Raw genomic sequence first — 18,451 nt, forward strand, 5'->3', positions numbered from 1 at the left:
CGAAATAGACAATTTCTTTTAGAATATAGAGATTATGAATGAGTCTCTACTTTTTAAAAGAGGCATCTTGAGATTTTTGTTTTCACATGTTGTCCCCCAGGTGGCGCACTGCAAGTATAAGTTAAACGGATTGTCATATATGTGGTTAAAGCACGTAAAATTCCATCTCTTTGCCAGAATAATATGGACAACTATGCAAACAATTCAAGCCAAACAAAGAAAAGAGAGGGAAGGAGACCATCTAATAATGATGAGTTACGATTCTTTGTTGCTTTGATTCCAGTGACACTGTACTCATGGTTTAATGAGATGCCCTCATATGGAAGGTCAAGGAAGACAAAACCATGAGTATTAGATATTAAGGCAGTGTCGGAGATGCACTGAGGTTTTTCCAAATTTTCATCTAGCTCTCGAAGGGGACTTGTTTTGTGACTGTTGATGGGACTACTTCCAAATATTTGCCAATGAAAAACCAAAGATCCATTCAGTGTCCCAGTATCTCAGATGCACAAACAACCATCCTCTACACAGAAGATTGGCTAGAATTTCAGTCCCAGTCTCTTCAACATTTCTGTTCTCTGGAGGAGTGAGAATAATCCTGAATATTATTTGCATGGCTCTTCTGTAGCAGCCTCCAAATAACCACATTCTATAGGGGAGTTTTTGGAAGGCAGCAGTGGTTGCAGCATCATCTGTATGATAAAGGATCATGAACTTCACCCAGTAGTACACATTAGGTAGGACAGCCACTTCTGTTTCATTCAATCAGATGTTGAAATGAGTGAGGCATATAGGTTTTGCTATAAATAAACTCATATATGGAAATATATACCTATATAGAAACACATATATAGATGTGTAACATGAAAAGCCAATGTCTATTTTCTCCTTCACTGGTTCACCTTAAACTGAGGTCCAAATTCCCTTTCCTCCTATACCTCTGGTCCTATGGAGACAGCTGGTCCTGCTGAACTGGATATTTGTTTTCAGTCAAGGTTTGAGGCTTGTGCAGCTGTTCCTGGGCCAGACTTTACCTGAACTGCAGGGTTTGGCAGGTGCACAGCCTCAAGGTTTGAAGTTAGAGAGAGCCCTGCTCCTCGCTGGTGCCCTGGCCACCTGTTCAAACACAGTGTTGTTCTTCCCACTGTAACTTGCTTCAGCTCCTCATACTGACGCCCCAGGGTTGTTGCTTCCGTTTTTTTCATTCAGTATCTGTGTACCTCAATGATCTTTTTTCCCCACCTTCATTTTTCTTTCTTCAGCGGCATCTGCTAGCTCGTCTACCCCTGTTCCATTGTCTCCACCAGATAGTGAGTATCATTTTCTTCATCCATCTCTCTGCAGGTCGCTTTCCAGCAGCCACAGTTTGTTCTGCCTAATGTTATCTCCTTCACCAGGTGATAATTCAACTCAGTTGGCGGAAAGCAGCATCGGGTTTTAGAGAAGCAGATGAGAAGAGAAACAGGCATAGGGCTTCTCAGATCCATGAGGGGCAGCCTTCCCTGAAGGAGAGGCGAGGGAAAAGCATTGCTCTGGATAGAAACCCCTGCAGGCAGGATCCCCAAGGCAGCTTCCCTGGGGTCACCCCTGTCCTCAGGATTCTGAGTGGGCTGGATCAAAACTCGTATTTGGAGAAGCCAAAGGAATTGACCAAGAAAAATGTCTCCTCTGCAGGGTCATAGAAAATGTGTTGGAGTGTTTTGTTTTTACCCTTCATTTTAATTGGCACAGTTGGATACAGACATTGAAATTAGATAGGGAGGCCTGTAGCTTTCGCTTTATCCATAAATGCATACTTTTCTTGTAAATATTTGTGGGAAAATAAACAGTGTCTGGCAGATGTGCCTGGCAGTAGGCGCTCAGGCAAATCGTTTAACCCTTCACAATGAGCCTTGTTTATCTCCTCTGTAAAATAGGATGCGTAGTCACCCACGTCCTGCCGCCCAAAAGAAAATCGCAAACATTTTAATGTTTATCAAGCTCTGCTTTACCCACCTGGGATCATTACCACCGAGCCAGCAGTAATGTCAACGGGTCGCTCTCAGGTTTCGTCATCCTGGCTAAGCCTTGCTCATTTCCGATCTAATGAATGTTGCTATCCTGTCCTTTTGTTCTTCTGAATGCGCAGGAGTAGAAGGGGCTCCAGGCGTGCCACTGTTTGGAGTTTTGAACCTAGCTTTCCAGGGAGGAATAGCAAAGTAAGACCACAGCTCAGTAAGACACAGGATGCAAAGCCAGCATCTGCCCAGAGTGGCAGACAGCAGCAAATGGGCAGGCAGGGTGGTGCCACCTGGCTGGCTTTATTCTCCTTGATATATCAGAAGCCCCTGCAGTTTGGGTTCAGACTCAGGAGGTGACTCAAGCCTCAAGCTCAGAAGCCCTCTGTCACCATCTGTTGACTCAGAAGCATGCCCACCGCCCCATGCAGTGCTTTTCCAGGCACTGTCCTGTAGCAGATGGAGTTCAGGCTTTGGAAGTAGACAGACCTGGGTTCAAATCACAGCTCCACTACTTCCGCCTGAAGCTCCATGACATAGGATAAGTCACTAAACCTCCCCAAGTCTCAGATTTCTTACCTCTAAGGTGAAGAATGGATTCCACTTACCTTTTAAGTGTTTGTAAAAATTAATGATTAAGAGTGAAGAACACAAAACATACTCCTCAGAATTTAGCAACTGGAATTAATAGTCAGAATAAATGAGAGTTATGTTATCTCTTGCTGCGTGAGAGCCATTTGTCAGCAAAATCTCTGATCATCTCTTTTAAATAAGTATATTAAGGTATTTTCAATATGTATATTAAGGCCCAGCATGGCGTCTCAGGCCTGTAATCCTAGCACTTTGAGAGGGCCAGGGGCTGGATTGCTTGAGGCCAGGAGTTCAAGACCAGTCTGGGCAACATGGTGAAACCTTGTCTCTACTAAAAATATAAAAATTAGCCAGGCATGGTGGCATGCACCTGTAATCCCAGTTACTTGGGGGGCTGAGGCAGGAGAATCGCTTGAACCTGGGAGATGGAGGTTGTAGCGAGATGAGATCACACCATTGCACTCCAACCTGGGTGGCAGAGCAAGACTCCATCTCAAAATAATAAATAGATAAATAAATATGTATATTAATATTGATAACTCAGAGAAGAGAGTGAGAGAATACCTCCTTCACCATCTTTATAATGATGCCTACATATATATAATATATACACACCCATGTATATATACATATATAGCTATGAGTTTAATTTATCTCCATTCTGTCCTTCACCTTTCTGTGCCTTTTCTGTCTGTCATGTTTCCATAGCAACCTGGCCTCTTCCTGCCCTTGCAACCACAGAACCAGCTAGTGAGTACAGGGCTGAGCTGCTCCAGCCAGACCTCTGATCGCTTGTTGTAGAGCCGACTTCTAGGTTGCAGCGCTGCCTGTTGTTTTCCCTTTTATTAAAAGCAACAGTTGTGAATGCATGAAGGCTCCTAGCCTGGTGTGGTTTCCTAAGCATGCTGTCTGCTTGGCCAAGAGAGCAAACCAAGCATCAGCAAAAGAACGGGGGTGATTATTGGAAGAATACTCCGTGCATGAGGAGGCCTTTCCAAATCGACTCTCTAGTTAAAAATAGACAAGAATTAGGGAAACGCTGAGGACACAAAAGAACAGCATCTCCTTCCTGGCTTTCGCTTTACTGTCCCTCCTTCTGAAATACACACGCTCATGTGCGTGTTAATTTAGCAATAGAAAAAAGACTGAGAACCAGGGAAGGAATAGGAGAAAATGGCTGCTTGGGGAAAGGGAGAGGATGATGCCGAGAAGGAAGGAGCCGCTGCTTCCTGACAGCGTGCCTGGCTTTGTCTCCCTGTGTGCAGAGCCCAGGGAAAGGCGAGAGCTCCTTCCTGCTGTCTCCTTTCAGGCTCCTGCCTCAGTGCTAGAAAAATGATGGGCAGAAAAAGCCTAATCCAGGCTCCCCCTGGGTTGAGAGTCCAGATGAAAGTGCTGGAATTTATCTCTTGACAATAAAGTCAAGAGCCAGACTGTATCCTCTTTTTTTCAACGTAGAAAACATTGCACAGAATCACTGCTGTAACATGTTCCAAACTGGTCTTTCTAATGCTCTAATGAAGTAAGATGTGTGTGGAGGACTTGAATCCCCTGAAGAATCCATATGAGTATGTGTGCATGTTTGTAGTGTTCAAGCATCGAAGCTGTGTGGGAGTTTTAGATTTTATAATATTTCTGGTTGCACAGGGAAAAAATGGCATACATCCCATCAAGCAGAACGAGAAGGCAGAAAGCAGGTATGCCAAGTATAACTCCAGCTCCCAGGGCCAAGCTTTCCAATACACAATTGAACAGAGAAGAAAAGAGTTTCCTGGTTCTGCGTGTTGCATGAAATGGTTCTTTTTTTTTCTACTGCAGAACGCAGCTCAGGGTCTGCTTTCTTGGTGTTCCTTCCGTGTGTGTGCTGTGATGAATTTTAATTCCTGATGCTTTTAAGGTTTCATTTTGTCAGCAGAGCAGAGCCGATGACAATAGGCTGTGCTCGCATGGGTTTAATTCAGAATATGAGTTTGTTTTTTTTTTACATTTGGAAAAGGAATGCAGCTAACAGCCTCCTTTCTTATTCTGCAGTGTCACTCCTGTCGTTTTTCAGCCTGGTGCAATGTGTGTCCAGGCACAGTACGAGAAAGCTACATAACGTATTTGCACAACTGTGTCGCATTTAAGGTGACTCACTGTAGGTTGGTCCTCTCTGTTAGTGAAACACAATCTTGGCTCCAGATTTTGCCTGAAGAAGGAATTAGGTGTCTCTCCCCTGACATGTCTTTAATTTTTAAACATCAGACATTTCTGCCCACAGATGAAATGCTTAGTTGTGACATACAAAGGGAAGAAAGTTTGAGTCATTTTATTTTGAACCACTTGACTACTGACCCAAATTGTAGGTCCCAGTGGATACTGAGATAAAGGGAAGATGTTCACAACTGGGCAGCAGCCTGAGTTTAGCATGAACATATTTCTCACCAGTAAGTGAAATGTAGCACATGTGAATTGCAGTGGAACTAATAGCAGAGTAGCTATCAGCATGTGAATATCCATCGACCATCAATCCATCAATGGGGTTGAAAATAAATATCTCCCAGTTTTGCCTGTGTGTGTGTGTGTGTGTGTGTGTACCCATTTATAATTATGAGGGAATAAAGATATTCTAAATAAAACCAAAGGAGCAATTGCTTAGTTGTATATAGTCCCTGAAAGTCCCCTTTGGCAGGAAGGTACCGGAATCTGTGTAATGCCAGACAATAAGAAAGAAGCATACATTCTATCAGCTCACAGTGGCAGGGGAAGAGGTAGCCTGGTTAAAGCATTTCTCTCGGGTTATTTTTAACCAGCAGTGTTCTTTACACAGAAAGGTGTCTTCGTCTGCCTTCTTTGCCCTTCTCCCTCAGCCTCAATTGGCAATGGCCAAAACATTCCCCGGCCTCTTAAATTTAAGGTCAGAAACCCAAAATGCCTTTTAACAAGTCAAGATCACTCAGTCACAACATAGGACCAAAAGGAATGCTTTTACATCCACACAAGAAATTTTTTTTTTTTCATTGTAAATCTCAAATTTATGTCTTAGTACAACCACAAGTCTAAAGATACAACTTTAACCACAACAGGTTGGGTGCCGTGGCTCAAGCCTGTAATCCCAGCACTTTGGAAGGCTGAGGTAGAAGGATCCCTTGAGCCCAGCCTGGCCAACATGGCGAAACCCCCATCTCTACAAAAAATAGAAAAATCAGCTGTGCGTAGTGGCACACGCCCGTGGTCCCAGCTATTCAGGAGGCTGAGGCAGAAAGATTGCTTGAGCCTGAGAGGTCGAGACTGGAGTGAGCTATCTTCACGCCACTGCACTGCAGCCTGGGTGATGAAACGAGACCCTGTTTCAAAACAAACAAAAAACTTTAACCACAAATGGCCAAACATTTGCTTAATGTCAAACTCTCAGCGCATTAGGCCAAAGGTACAGTTTCTGCTGTTTAGTGTCAGCACAGCTATTGTCTCAACCATCAGAAGGAAACCTATTCCCTAGTCTGCGCTGGCCTCTTCCTTTATATGGGTCTTGACTTGAGGGAGGCTCACTGAGGTCTCAGGAATAATACGGGTTTGTGGAGAAAGAAGGGAGATAAGATCATCAAAGCCACCATCTCTGGCATGCATCCACCCAGCCTCATTCAGCCCATGCTCCCCTCTTCCTTATGCCACAGGAAACATGAAATGACGCTTTTTGATTTAATACAATCTTTTGTTCTTCTAGGGCACACAGTCTTCACCTTAAGATTCTCAGGACTTTTCCTTGATGACCCATATTCTGTTTCATTGCCCTTGTTTCCCAAGGATGCTGAGACATTTCTGGAATCTGTGGATAATAACTTGCTTTTTTCTTTTCCTTTAACAGTCTCCTGGATTGACTTTGACATCTGGTTCCTGACAGCAACACCTCCCCATTTCAAAACAAGTTTACATGCTCCTGATGTGGTATTAATATGTAGTGTTGCAGCCGTAGCTAATGCTTATTGGTGTTGTTAACCAAATGCTCTTTATGATTTATTATCCTATTTCTGGGCAGTTTTGCTGCCCTCCCAATGTTTCCTATATATGCTGCTAATTTAATTTAATTTCTCCTTTTATTTAGTCTGTGATTTTGTTGTTGATTTTTCTCCCTGCCCATTGTTTACATCAGTTTTTAATTTTTTTGTATTTTCCATGTGACCTCCTCCACTTTCCTTTCAACCAATCATGTGCGTGCGTATCATGTGACTTTGTCATGTGGCTTGCATGGTGCTGATGATGTCGTCCACGCTGGTGAACAGAAGGTAAAACTCTTTGTTCTGATTAGTGAAATAAATCTGGGACCACAGCCTGGCACGTAGGGCACACCCATTTCTTCCTGTCTCAGATTTCCCAAACAAAGCCATTTGAGAGATTCCCTCTTGTTCTCAATTCACATCCAGAATTCATCATTCCTTGCAAACTTGACATGACAATTTGATATCACGACAACCTTTGGTTTGGTATTTTGCTTCAAGAAATTTGGTCACACAAACTGTTCTCTACAGTCAACCCACATTAGCCACAGCACAGTTTGCAAACTGAATTTTTACCAGATGGTTCATAAAAATTATTTCCCAGAAAGGTGTTTGGCAAATTAGCTTTATAGCATTGTTGTTTAACTTTATCCGGTAGTTCTAAAGACCATAGTTGTTCTAAAATGAGTCACATTCCTGTGAAAATGTTTACAACCTTGAAATGCTACAGAGTGAAATATATCAATTGCAAAGGTTGTATTTGTTCAAAACCCAATGAGAGTGCTTCATAAAATTCATGCACATTGAGGACTTTCTGAAATAAGAGATTTAAGAATTCGGATTAGAGCAGTTTGGCTGTGATTACCGAGGTGTCACTTTTTAAGAGTGGCCCTCCCCCAGGGAGGGGGAGAAAATCAAAGCAAAAGTCACTTGATAATTACCATGACTGGAGATCTCCGTATAATCAAGAAACACATGATTGACCCTTGCAGCAAAGGAAATAAAATTATAGCCTAATTAAGTGCATAGCAATGACAAAATAATTAGTTAATATTGTGACTGTCACAACCTCATTAAAACATTTCTCGCTTACCAGAAAGAGAGAAGGAAGCCTCTGCTCACAGCTTCCCTCACTAAAATCAAACACCTATTCAGAACCTGCCCTTTGAGTCATATGCATTCAGTTTTCTCCTAACTGAAATGTTTTACTTCAAATCACACCCTGAGACATGGGCTACATGGATCACGAAAGCAAAACTAACACCAGTAACCCCCGGTGTGCCCATGCATGCAAGGGGTCCCTGTTTGACCTCACTTCTCTGAGAACTGATTGGGCGACATCCACACAGACAAAACCGTCAACAGCTGGTCTCGCATGTCCTTTGTTCCTGGTCTGTTCTTGTGTTTCGTTCTCCTCCTGTGTGTTTAGCCCTGTGTACCTTCCCTCTCGTTCACCCTCCACATTTCCCATCTCTGAGCACCTCAGCTTTATAGGGATGTCAGCTTGGCCCCAGTGTAGTCCCATTTACAGCCAGACTCCTGAACTTGCCTATGAGCCATCCTCATTTCCAAAAAGGAGATATTGGGTGTTGACATTGTACGAAATAAGGTGGGATTGTCCCAGAAGCAGAACATCTGATAATCTGATGTAGTCCATGCCAATAAATTGGGCTTACCTTTAAAAATCATCTGGATTTGCAAGTATTAGGACAGAGAATATAGAGAGCTTAAGATTTTCTAAACTACAAGTCCTACCCAAAATATTATATTTTCATGATTTCCCAAAGGTTGACCATCAGCAAGACTAGACATTTTTAGACTTGTGATGACTGTTCGGTAGTTGATGTTCTGGAAAAAGATCTGGGCCTTCCCCATGAAATCTTAAATGTGAGCAGTAACTGGATGTTGAATTTGAAACCTATTCATTTCTTTTTAAAAAAACAAGTTTGGTCATTTCTGTGCAATGCTATAATTTGGAGCGAAACAAAGCACAATGTTAATAAGGTAGACACTAATTCACTCCTCTAAAGAGAGATCTCTACCAGACATTTTAAGCCAGGGCAAGAAATGTTTAAAGATGTTTTCTGAAGTTGCCATAGAAACATTCCTTAGCAGTCTTCTTGGCTGTTGATAAAAAATGTGGACAGTACTTAAAAAAAAAATATATATCACTGAGGGCCTTAGAGAATTCCAAAGCTATGATTACCTTCTCCTGGAACTGTGTCCTCATCCATGACGGACCCTCTCCTGCCATCTGCAAGGGGGCAAACTGAGGACTTATTCAGGTGAGCCCCGTAAGCAGCAGGAACTGGCCTTTAACAATAAAAATTTAAGGGAATGGAGAGGTCAGGGCCAATAAAATTCATGGAGGAGAGCAATAAAGCTTAGTTAAGGACAGTTATCACCTTCTCTCCCTGGGTATTAGCAAAGATTTAAGCTGAATTGGGCCTAAATGAGAAAGGTGAAAGTAAGCGGAGGAGTGAGGGGGGACTTCCTGCTGTCAGTGGGTTGTACACCCAACAATTGGTGACATCTGATGTTCCCTGTCCACCTTGCACCCCCTCAAAAAAAGAAAACTGCCTGGGATATGCGTAACATAAGCTGGATGCTCCATCTACCTGAGTTCAGTGGGGCAGTGTTCACAGAATCCAGCAGCACTGCATGAAGTGTGGCGACTCAGAAGGAGAAGGGAGGTTATAACAGGGATTGAGCCCCATCCTTTATGGTTACTTGGCCCCTGAGCCTACGGGGCTTGGCCTGTAGACGACTGTGACAGATAAGCTTAGACACCTGTCCCAGAAAAGAAGAAGTGAGGATGCAAACTTTGATTTCTAAGGTCATGGCATCATGTCACTGCAGGGCTTCCTCCAATGACTCCACGGAGCCCTGGCTTTGTCCACCAGCTACTGAGGACTCTGTGTAAATGGGACTCCCCACCAGCAGCATGCGTGAGATGAGAAGCCCCCTGCACCCCTCTGTCTGTGTGCTGCATGTCTGAGCATGACTCCCTCCCCAGCCATTCATAATGATATTTTTTTTCTTTAGCTACTGACACTGACTCGTACTAGGAAATGCTGATTCTGATGAGCTAAGCTCTTTAACACCCACTCTTCCTTCTTAGATTGAAAACATCACTAACCACCCCTTCCACTCCCTCCTTTATTTTTTTACAGCTGTGTGTCTGGATTGCCACGATCTCTGGCAGGTCGACACAGACTTTTCACCAGGGTTTCTGCTCTAATTGCCTTTACCTCTAAGGATTCCCTGCACTGGAGGTTCCCAGGGTAGAGAGTCAGTGGGAAGGGGCTGAAGGAAAAGGCAGTGAGGTGTGTCAGCCCGAATCCTGTGGGCAGGGACTGTGGGCTGCCGCTGGCCTTGGTAACTGACAGTTCCCTTAGGGTCACCAGTATGAGGGCTGAAATTCCCCAGGAGCCACATTCTTCTTCATAACCAATCTAATGTCCATGAAATAGAGCTGAAGATGGACACGAGCCCCCCTTGTGGCCTTGGAGGCAGGAGCCGAGTTAACTGTTGGTGATAGCAGTTATTTCTGTCATAACTTCCTCAGCCTGGATCAGCCCCATAACCACAAGCCATACCTTCCTGGTCATATTTTCTTTTTAGGATGATGAAACAAAGATAATTGATCAATTAATCTGTTGGTGTTTTCATGACACCCGCGAGAAGGGAACTGGTATTTTTGTGGTTCAGTCTGTCAGAGCTCATTGGTTGCTGTTTAATTTGTACTTCATGCTGCCATTTACCGCACCACCCCAACACGCACTCTCACATTCATAATTCCTCAGGAAACTGGTGCTGGAAAGGATTTACAGACCAGATGCCTTAGTGAGTGTGGCCGCGGGGAGCTCAGCATCCTTGCTCTGCAAGCTGGAAACTGGCCATACCCACACTCACTCATTGTGTATCCCGAGGCTCCCTGGAGCCAGGGACTAGGATGGCAAAGATTCTGGTCACTCAGGCACAAGCAAAGCCCTAATGCTGAAGACAAAAGGGTCCAGGGGAAAAAAAAAAACAAAAAAAAAACTTTACTCCAAAAGCTTAATCTAGCAGGAACAATGCCAAAGACAAATTAATACCCACCCTTACACTGCCAGGCTGTTCTTCGGGATTGTCCAAAAGCCACTTGGCATCCCTAGAATAGCCAGGTAGGTTACCAAAAGAGGCGCCAGGGAGAGTCATGAGGATCCAAGAATGTATGCAACATAGATCACACCCGATTCTTTTGTTTGGTATCAAGGGCTAAGAGCTTTGTTTCTTTAGTTTCAGGAGAGAGAGTTAGTGGTCTAATAACGCTAAATCCTGATTCCCTCAGATAATTTGCTGATGCCCTAAGGACCAACCACGTTTCTAACCTCTGGATGTAATTGTAATGTTTCTGACTTGGAAAAAGTAAATAGGCTTCATATTTGAATAGCAAAGTCATACATTTTGGACTTTTCAAAAACTAAGAGTAAAAAGGTATATATAACACAAGTTTCAAATTGCTTGGAAGAAATAATCACCCAAATGAGGCAGGAGTTAGGATAAACAAAATGAACAGTATTTTTAAAACTAGACAGTCTTATTTGATAGGAAAAGTAAAAGATTGTAATGCAAGCCCCACATTTATCACGGGTTTATGCTCAGACACCTGAAACTTTGTGCAGATCTCTATGAGAGAGAAAACAAAGTGGATGAATAGAGAACACAGATGGAGGGCTTTTTGTTTTGTTTTGTTTTGTTTTTTTGAGGCTGAGTCTCACTGTCACCCAGGCTGGAGTGCAGTGGTGCAATTTCTGCTCACTGCAACCTCCACCTCCCGTGCTCAAGCAATTCTCCTGCCTCAGCCTCCTGCGTAGCTGGGATTACAGGCACCACCATGCCCAGTTAATTTTTTTATTTTTTTTAGTAGAGACAGGGTTTCACCATGTTGGCCAGGCTGGTCTTGAACTCCTGACCTCAGGTGATCCACCCGCCTTGGCCTCCCAAAGTGCTGGGATTACAGGCATGAGCCACTGTGCCCAGCCCCAGATAGAGGCTTCCTTGAGGATGCCTGTTTGGCACCCCAGCCTTTCATTCAGAAGGCACAGCTAACTCTTGGTGTTTGGGCTCCTTTGAGAGAGAAATAGAATGTTGTTTCCTGCTAAAATTCACCAATGCTGTCCAAGTACCCTGGATTTGCTACTATTTTTGTTGTGGAATTCAGATATCCAGCCGGAGTTTTCTAATTCCTGGGGCTTCTGCTGATGAGAGGAAGGGCATAAAGCCGATTCAGATTTAAGAGTACAGTAGCACAGTAATTACAAACCGAGAACCTGCAATCGGCATAGCCAGAAATATACATTTCAATTATGGTTTCTAAGAGAGAATTTCATAGGACCTGCCTGTGATATATCTGACTGTACGTGGCCTCTATGGTACGTTCTTTCTTTCTTGGGTTCATGATTCACATCCTGCTAGAAAATAACAGAACTGCACAATACTTTATATTTGTTATTGGCAAAGTTTCTTTTTAATGTTCCGTTGGTGTAGTCTTTACATAATGCATTTTGGGGGGAACATTTGACTCATGGCTAAAGCTAAACTCCAAGGGTGTAATTAACCCCAGGGGTCTTCTGGGAGCAACCTGCCGATTGCTGCTGAATCGCAAACCAACATTTACAAATAATTACAATATTGGTTTTACTGAAATTACTCATAATGATTTCAATCAGAGCCACCATCTCAGAACACAGTGCACATCAGGACTCTCTCAGGCATTTCTTCTGCTAATGTGCTCGATATAGCAGTCAGCCTCCTGAACAGAAAAGTCCTTTTCTCCCACCACAGCCCCTCCCTCATCAGGCATGGCTTTGTGCAGAAAGCCTAAGAAAGTTTCTCTAACCCCATTTGTAATCTTTAAGAGAATTCACTGACAGTGAACACTGGAAGATAAGACACTTGATTAAACAATTGCTCTTTCCATATTTTCATGTACTCACAGCAAGTTACAGAGCCACCAAATGGGTCCAAATCTCTGTGATATTAGTTGAATATGATCTTCGTGTAGAAATACTGTCATAGGCTGGGTGCAGGGGCTCACACCTATAATCCCAGTACTTTGGGAAGCCAACGTAGGAGGATAACTTGAGCCTAGAAGTTCAAGACCAGCCTCAGTAACATAGTGAGACCCCATCTCTACAAAAACTTTAAAAATTAGCCAAATTAGCCAAGTGTGGTGGCATGTGCCTGTGGTCCTAGCTACTCCGGAGGCTGTGGTGAGTGAATCACTTGAGTCATGGAGATTGAGACTGCAGTGAGCTATGACTGTGCCACTGCACTTCAACTTGAGTGACAGAGCAAGACCCTGTCTCAAAAAGAAAAAAAAGGTCATAGGAAGCATTATGTATCTGTCCAAGGGCCCCATCATCTTTTAAAAGAATTAATCATAACTTAGTTTTTTCATCTGGCAAACAAAATTGTGTGTTATTTACCTTTGAGACTTCAGTGCCTAATAGACTACCTGGGACCTAGTAGATAGTCAGTACACGTCTGTTGAATAAATCATAGGTAGAGCACTCTAAATAATAAACCTAAATTTTATTTTATTTTATTTTTGAGACAAGATCTCACTCTGTCACCCAGGCTGGAGTGCCGTGACACGATCTTGGCTCACTGCAACCTCTGCCTCCCGGGTTCAAGTGATTCTTGTGCCTCAGCCTCTCGAGTAGCTGTAGCGGGGATTATAGGCACATGCCACCACACCCAGCTTTTTTTTTTTTTTTTTTTTGGTAGAGACTGAGTTTCACTATGTTGGCCAGGCTGGTCACAAACTCCTAACCTCAAGTGATCCACCTGCCTCAGCCTCCCAAAGTCCTAGGATTACAGGCATGAGCCACTGTGCCCAGTCAATATTATTATATAATATAAAATGCTCTAAATTCTATGAGAAAATAATACACACATATCAGAGTACTGATAGTCACTCAGATACAATGATAGCAAATTACAGTGTTCTAACTATGTCAAATGTTGGAACTGTGTTCTAACTATGGTATAGATTTTGATGGTTTTTCTCTGATTCAAGTTAAATTTTTTTTTGAAACAAATCTAAAGATAAGAGAGTACTTTCATCAGGGAAGCTGGTTTCTGCAGGATTCCCCAGAGAGACTTTTATTTTAGGTCTTTGAAGAGACTTGGGGGTCTCTTTTCAAAGATAAAACTTTTGAGATAGTTTTTTCAACATTTTAAAGCAAAAAGTTGACAACTTTCTGCCTTAGAGATGTGGAATTGTTGACCTTGGAGTGCATCTCCCTAAAATTGGCTGAAAGTCTTGTATTTTGCGTTCTGTTTCCCACAATGTCATGAGAAACAGCCCAGGTATAGTTGGCAGTCCGTGCTAGTGCAGTGGCTGTCACTGTTTCACATGACGGCAGGGCTGGAAGGAGCCCTAAAGAGCATCCAATTCAGGGCCCATATTTTGCAAATGTGGAATGAAACTTGATGGAGGCAACAGACCCCCCATGATGCAGAGTTCAGAGACAGCATTTTGCAGGATTGATTCAGCCTTGAAAACTCACACTGCTCAATTTCAAGAGGAACTCATTAGGAACGTGCAGCCAGAGAAGCCCCAGTGGACTGATCCCTAAAAGGAGGCCTTGGGAGAAGGACGCAGTCCTTGCCTAGTGGGCATGTTGGAAGGGCCGCTGATGCTGCCTGTAAAAATCCCCTCCATGCTAGGGCAGGTAGACCATTCAGCACAGAGCCAGTGTTGTGATTCTGAGTGGATAAAGTTAGAATAATTACGTTCATTTGCAGTAGGTCTAGGGTCATCAACCATTCCAGTTTGCCTGGGACTGAAGGGTTTCCCAGGATGTTGAACTTGCAGTGCTAAAACCTGGAATGTTCCAGGATAACTGGGATGAGTTGGTCACCCCAATTTAATCAGAGAATACAATTTGTAAAGTTCTCCTGTGTCATCTTCTATTTGTTCAGCATTTCTGAATCTACACAGAGCTCCTGCCCTGATCTAAAATCTATGCCACTTTGAGTCGCTTTTCAGCGCTAGATATCTATAATGACATAGACATAACTGATGTATTGTCTAGGACTTGGGACAGTCCAAAGGAATTTGGAAAGCCTAAATACCTTGACATGTCTAAACCAAATTTCTGCCTATTTTCCACTGAATAGCTGTAGCCCAGGGCTAGATAGCGGCTTTAAAACAAGACAGGTCTTTGCCTGAAATCCATTCATCTTTTTATTCCTATTTTTATTTTTCCTTAATTATTGATCTAAGAAAACAAATAATAAGCACAACTTTTCCTAAATATCCTCCCGACATTATGCATCCTCCCTGTTGTAGCTTTTAATCTATCCCTGTTACTGCTACTTCTCAAACCTAAACGTGCACACAGATCACTGGAAGGATCTGGTTACATTGCTGACAAGTGCCCAGGTGATCCGCCTGCTGCTAGCCCTGCGATGATGAGCAGTGGGCTCTTCCTTAGCCTTCTCCCTGGTTCCTCCTTGTATCGAAGGAAGGTGGTTCCCAGAGTAGCTGAATGAGAAGTGAGGCGTGACACTAACTGTGCCTGTAGCCGTCTCGTAAATGGCCAGTGGTGCAGTTTTAGGTGCTTAGATCCAAGCCCTGGTGACAAGCCGTTTTGTGGCTCTTCTGTCACATGTCTGTGATTCTGTTTTCCAGAGAGCAAGCCAGAGTGGCCCACCCAGAAGGTAACTGTTTTGTAGCGTCTCCAAGTTTTCTCTCTGAGGTTATGAAATAGATGCAGAGATAGCTCCTCGCAGAAGTGCAGAATTCCCCGCTGTGTTAAATCTACATTTTAACTTTGTATGTGAGATGTCCTCTCACTTTATTACTTTCAGCATATATTAATGCAATTGTTTCTTTTAAAGTAAATTAGTGCCTTACTCACTGGAGAACCATCCTAGCCCTAGCAGTTTGTCCCATGCAAGTTCATCTTCCTTCTCAACCTTGGATTCACAGTGCTACAAGCTGAGTGTATATTGCAAATCAAGAAACAACTTTTTTTCTGTTGAGAAATGCTAAAGACGTTTTTCTGTCTCTCCTCTCACAAAGAAAAAGACTGCACTGATTGTCACTTTAACACATTAAAGTGTGAGGATTAGCACTCACTCATTTGAACCATAAGTGGATACTTACAGGAAACTTGCGTAAAGCATAAGGATACTTACAAAAAACTTGCCTAGGGCAAGTCGTGCTTTATTTAATCACAACCGGAAACTTCTTATTTTTTTAATGAGTCTGAGTAATAAAATGTCATTCATGAAAAGCCAGTCCCAAGAATGCAGCATTATTTACTCCCACTAGAGATCAGGCCTCCTAGCCCCAGGGGTGAGTGACGTGTCCCGGCAAGAAACTGGGCTGTTTTGCAAAATAATTTTATGGATGGGAGTTTCCTACTCAAACACTTGTATTTTCTCCTATTTCAGGCTGTTCCTCAAGATGTGTCAGGTTTATAAAAATTAAATCTTCAGTTATAAGAGCAACTAAAAGGAAACATAAGTACCAGTGAGAGAGACAGAAAAAAAAAAGCCTATTCTTAAAACACTGAAAGGACCCTGCTCACAGGAAGGCTATTTACCAGAACATTCCCAAGAGGCACTCTCAGTTTGGGCTCAGTCTGAGGCATCTACCTGGAATTCAGTTTTATTTTTATTGCTTTTTAACCATTTGAATTTCTGAGAAAGCAAGAAAAGTGTCCAGCCCCACCCTGTCACTCCATCCCATTCGGATGGGTTGGATTTTCCTTCTGTGGATGCGAATTTCATGTGAATTAACTGGCTGTTTCAGGGGAACCCAGTGCACCTAAGCTCGAAGGGCAGATGGGAGAGGATGGAAACTCTATTAAAGTGAACCTGATCAAGCAGGATGACGGCGGCTCCCCCATCAGACACTATCTGGTCAGGTACCGAGCGGTGAGTGGCCTCCTTCTCAGACTTCACCAGAACCCTGCGACCCTGACACCCAGCTTGCTAGGGAAACAACAGGGGCAGCCCAGGTGGGGCAGGGGTGGGATGGGGTCTTACTCTGTGTCTGGCAGGTGGCCCATGGGCCCTGGCCATGGCTTAAAATCCCAAGATGGCCCTACAGCTGTTAGGTCATGTTCACACTGGGTCCATTTGAAAGCCTCTTAGATGACTGTGGTGATGACAAACTCATACCATGGTTGATTTTTCTGTGTCTTGAACTTTTCTACAAAGTTATTTTGCCATTATCTAGTAGTTCTCTTAAATGCCATACTAATATATAAGAATCACTACCTTGGATAAAATGTGTATGGTAGGCCGGGCACCTGCACTGTCACTGTGACCACATGCATTTTCTCTGCACGAGAACCCTGTGTGGTAGGTCTGACCATTATCCCCTCTTTACAGATGAAGTAAGTGGGTGCACAGCAGTCAGTAAGTGCCGGATCTCACACAGCTGGGTGAGGCAGTTTAAATCCAAGCCTGACTGAGAGACTGGGCTCTCCCCACTGCCCGAGGCTGCCTAAGGTCCTCAAACAATCCTTGTTCCCTCACCAGCCCTTCACCTGGCCACCTGAGCTGTCCTAATCCTGCTAACAGCAAGTTGGCTTTAAGCCATCTTCTCCTGGTTTGCTCACCACCCACTTAAGATTCCCTCATTCCACTTTTATCCGAATCCCACACTGAAAATCACCCTTTCCATTTGGTTTTAGAATGACACTTGGTCATCTTCAACTACAACCAATGGCTGAGAGATTTAGAGGCCACATCTGAACACTGAGAATAACCTCTTGCTAGGGTTTTGGAGTAGAGAAAATAATGAACAAGGGAGCAATCTCCTTTCTTCACATAGCCCCAAGGAAGACTTTTTCTGGGAAGCTGAGTTACTTCCTCTCTGCCTTGTGATCAGTCCCCCGTGGAAGTGATAGGTCTTTAACTGGGTAGCCTTCTGGAGAGCCGGTTCAGCACAGAGCCCTGCAGGCACACTTCTCAGCTGGGGAGGCCTTGTTCCCACTTAATTTGTAAGCAGGTATGAGCTGAAATAGTAGGAAAGGCCTGTCACTGCCCTAAGGCCCAGTCCAGAGATTCCAGTGACTGAGAGGTCCTCATGGCTTCCTCACTGCCGAGTAGGGCACAAGGATTGGGCAGGTGGTCCCCAATATCCCCCTGGAAGCGGAGGTGTGGTAGGCTGGGATGCCTTTCCAATGGTTTTCCTGATGTGGCCCCGTGGACAGAACACAGGTTTTAGAGCCAGACAGACATGGCATCCAGTTCTAGGTTTACTACTTATTCTGGAAGAATAGGTCACCTAATCTTTCAGAACTTCAATTTCTCCATCTGTCAAATGGGGATAAAATAGCTTATTGAGTTGTTATAAAGATGCGTTATAATATATGCAAAGAGCCTGAAATGTGCCTGACACTTGGAAACCTTTATAAATGGTCACTACGGTTGCTGCTAAGAGGCAGGCTCAGTCTGGAACCATCTCCCGTATGAGATCACGTCGGATGTCTGAGGAACCACTGTGGCTGCAGCAGGCAGCTCTGCATTAGAAAGACACAACTGGGCACAACACTGAAATGTGTTAGATTTTAACAACCTTAACCACCCTCTCTCTCACTTCAAAACCTCATTCATGTTTGCTAAATATTATCATTTTATATTATGGATAAGTATAATATAACATATATTTTCTCTAGATTCTGGTTGTCTCTTGTATAATGATGTTTGCCAAGGAAGACAGAGAAATGAAGAGGAAAGATACCTGAACTGCTTTGTTTTAAATGAAAATGGAGCCACATAGTGATATATATATACATCCTAGCTTACAGCATAGCCAGACTTTCTGGTTAGACTCTAAGGAAACTAGAATTCCCCTTCCAGCACTACTAGCATTTGCCC

The 18,451-nt window shown here is 43.4% G+C and overlaps 1 protein-coding gene across 19 annotated transcripts in view; it reads left to right on the plus strand.

Annotated features, from left to right (window-relative positions):
* Positions 1-18,451, plus strand: part of NCAM1 (neural cell adhesion molecule 1) — a 311,269-nt gene that overhangs the window by 273,946 nt on the left and 18,872 nt on the right. For 12 of the 19 annotated variants that reach the window (XM_005579647.5, XM_065528980.2, XM_005579649.5 and 9 more), the window contains one exon: positions 16,374-16,498. In XM_005579647.5, coding sequence (XP_005579704.1) covers positions 16,374-16,498 — 125 coding nt within the window. Of the gene's footprint in view, positions 1-1,262; positions 1,311-3,296; positions 3,339-6,844; positions 6,848-16,373; positions 16,499-18,451 lie in introns of all 19 variants that reach the window. The other 7 variants (XM_045371016.3, XM_065528978.2, XM_065528976.2 and 4 more) reach the window with 2 other exon arrangements.

The sequence above is a fragment of the Macaca fascicularis genome, chromosome 14 (genome assembly GCF_037993035.2).
Source record: "Macaca fascicularis isolate 582-1 chromosome 14, T2T-MFA8v1.1".
NCBI lineage: Eukaryota > Metazoa > Chordata > Mammalia > Primates > Cercopithecidae > Macaca > Macaca fascicularis.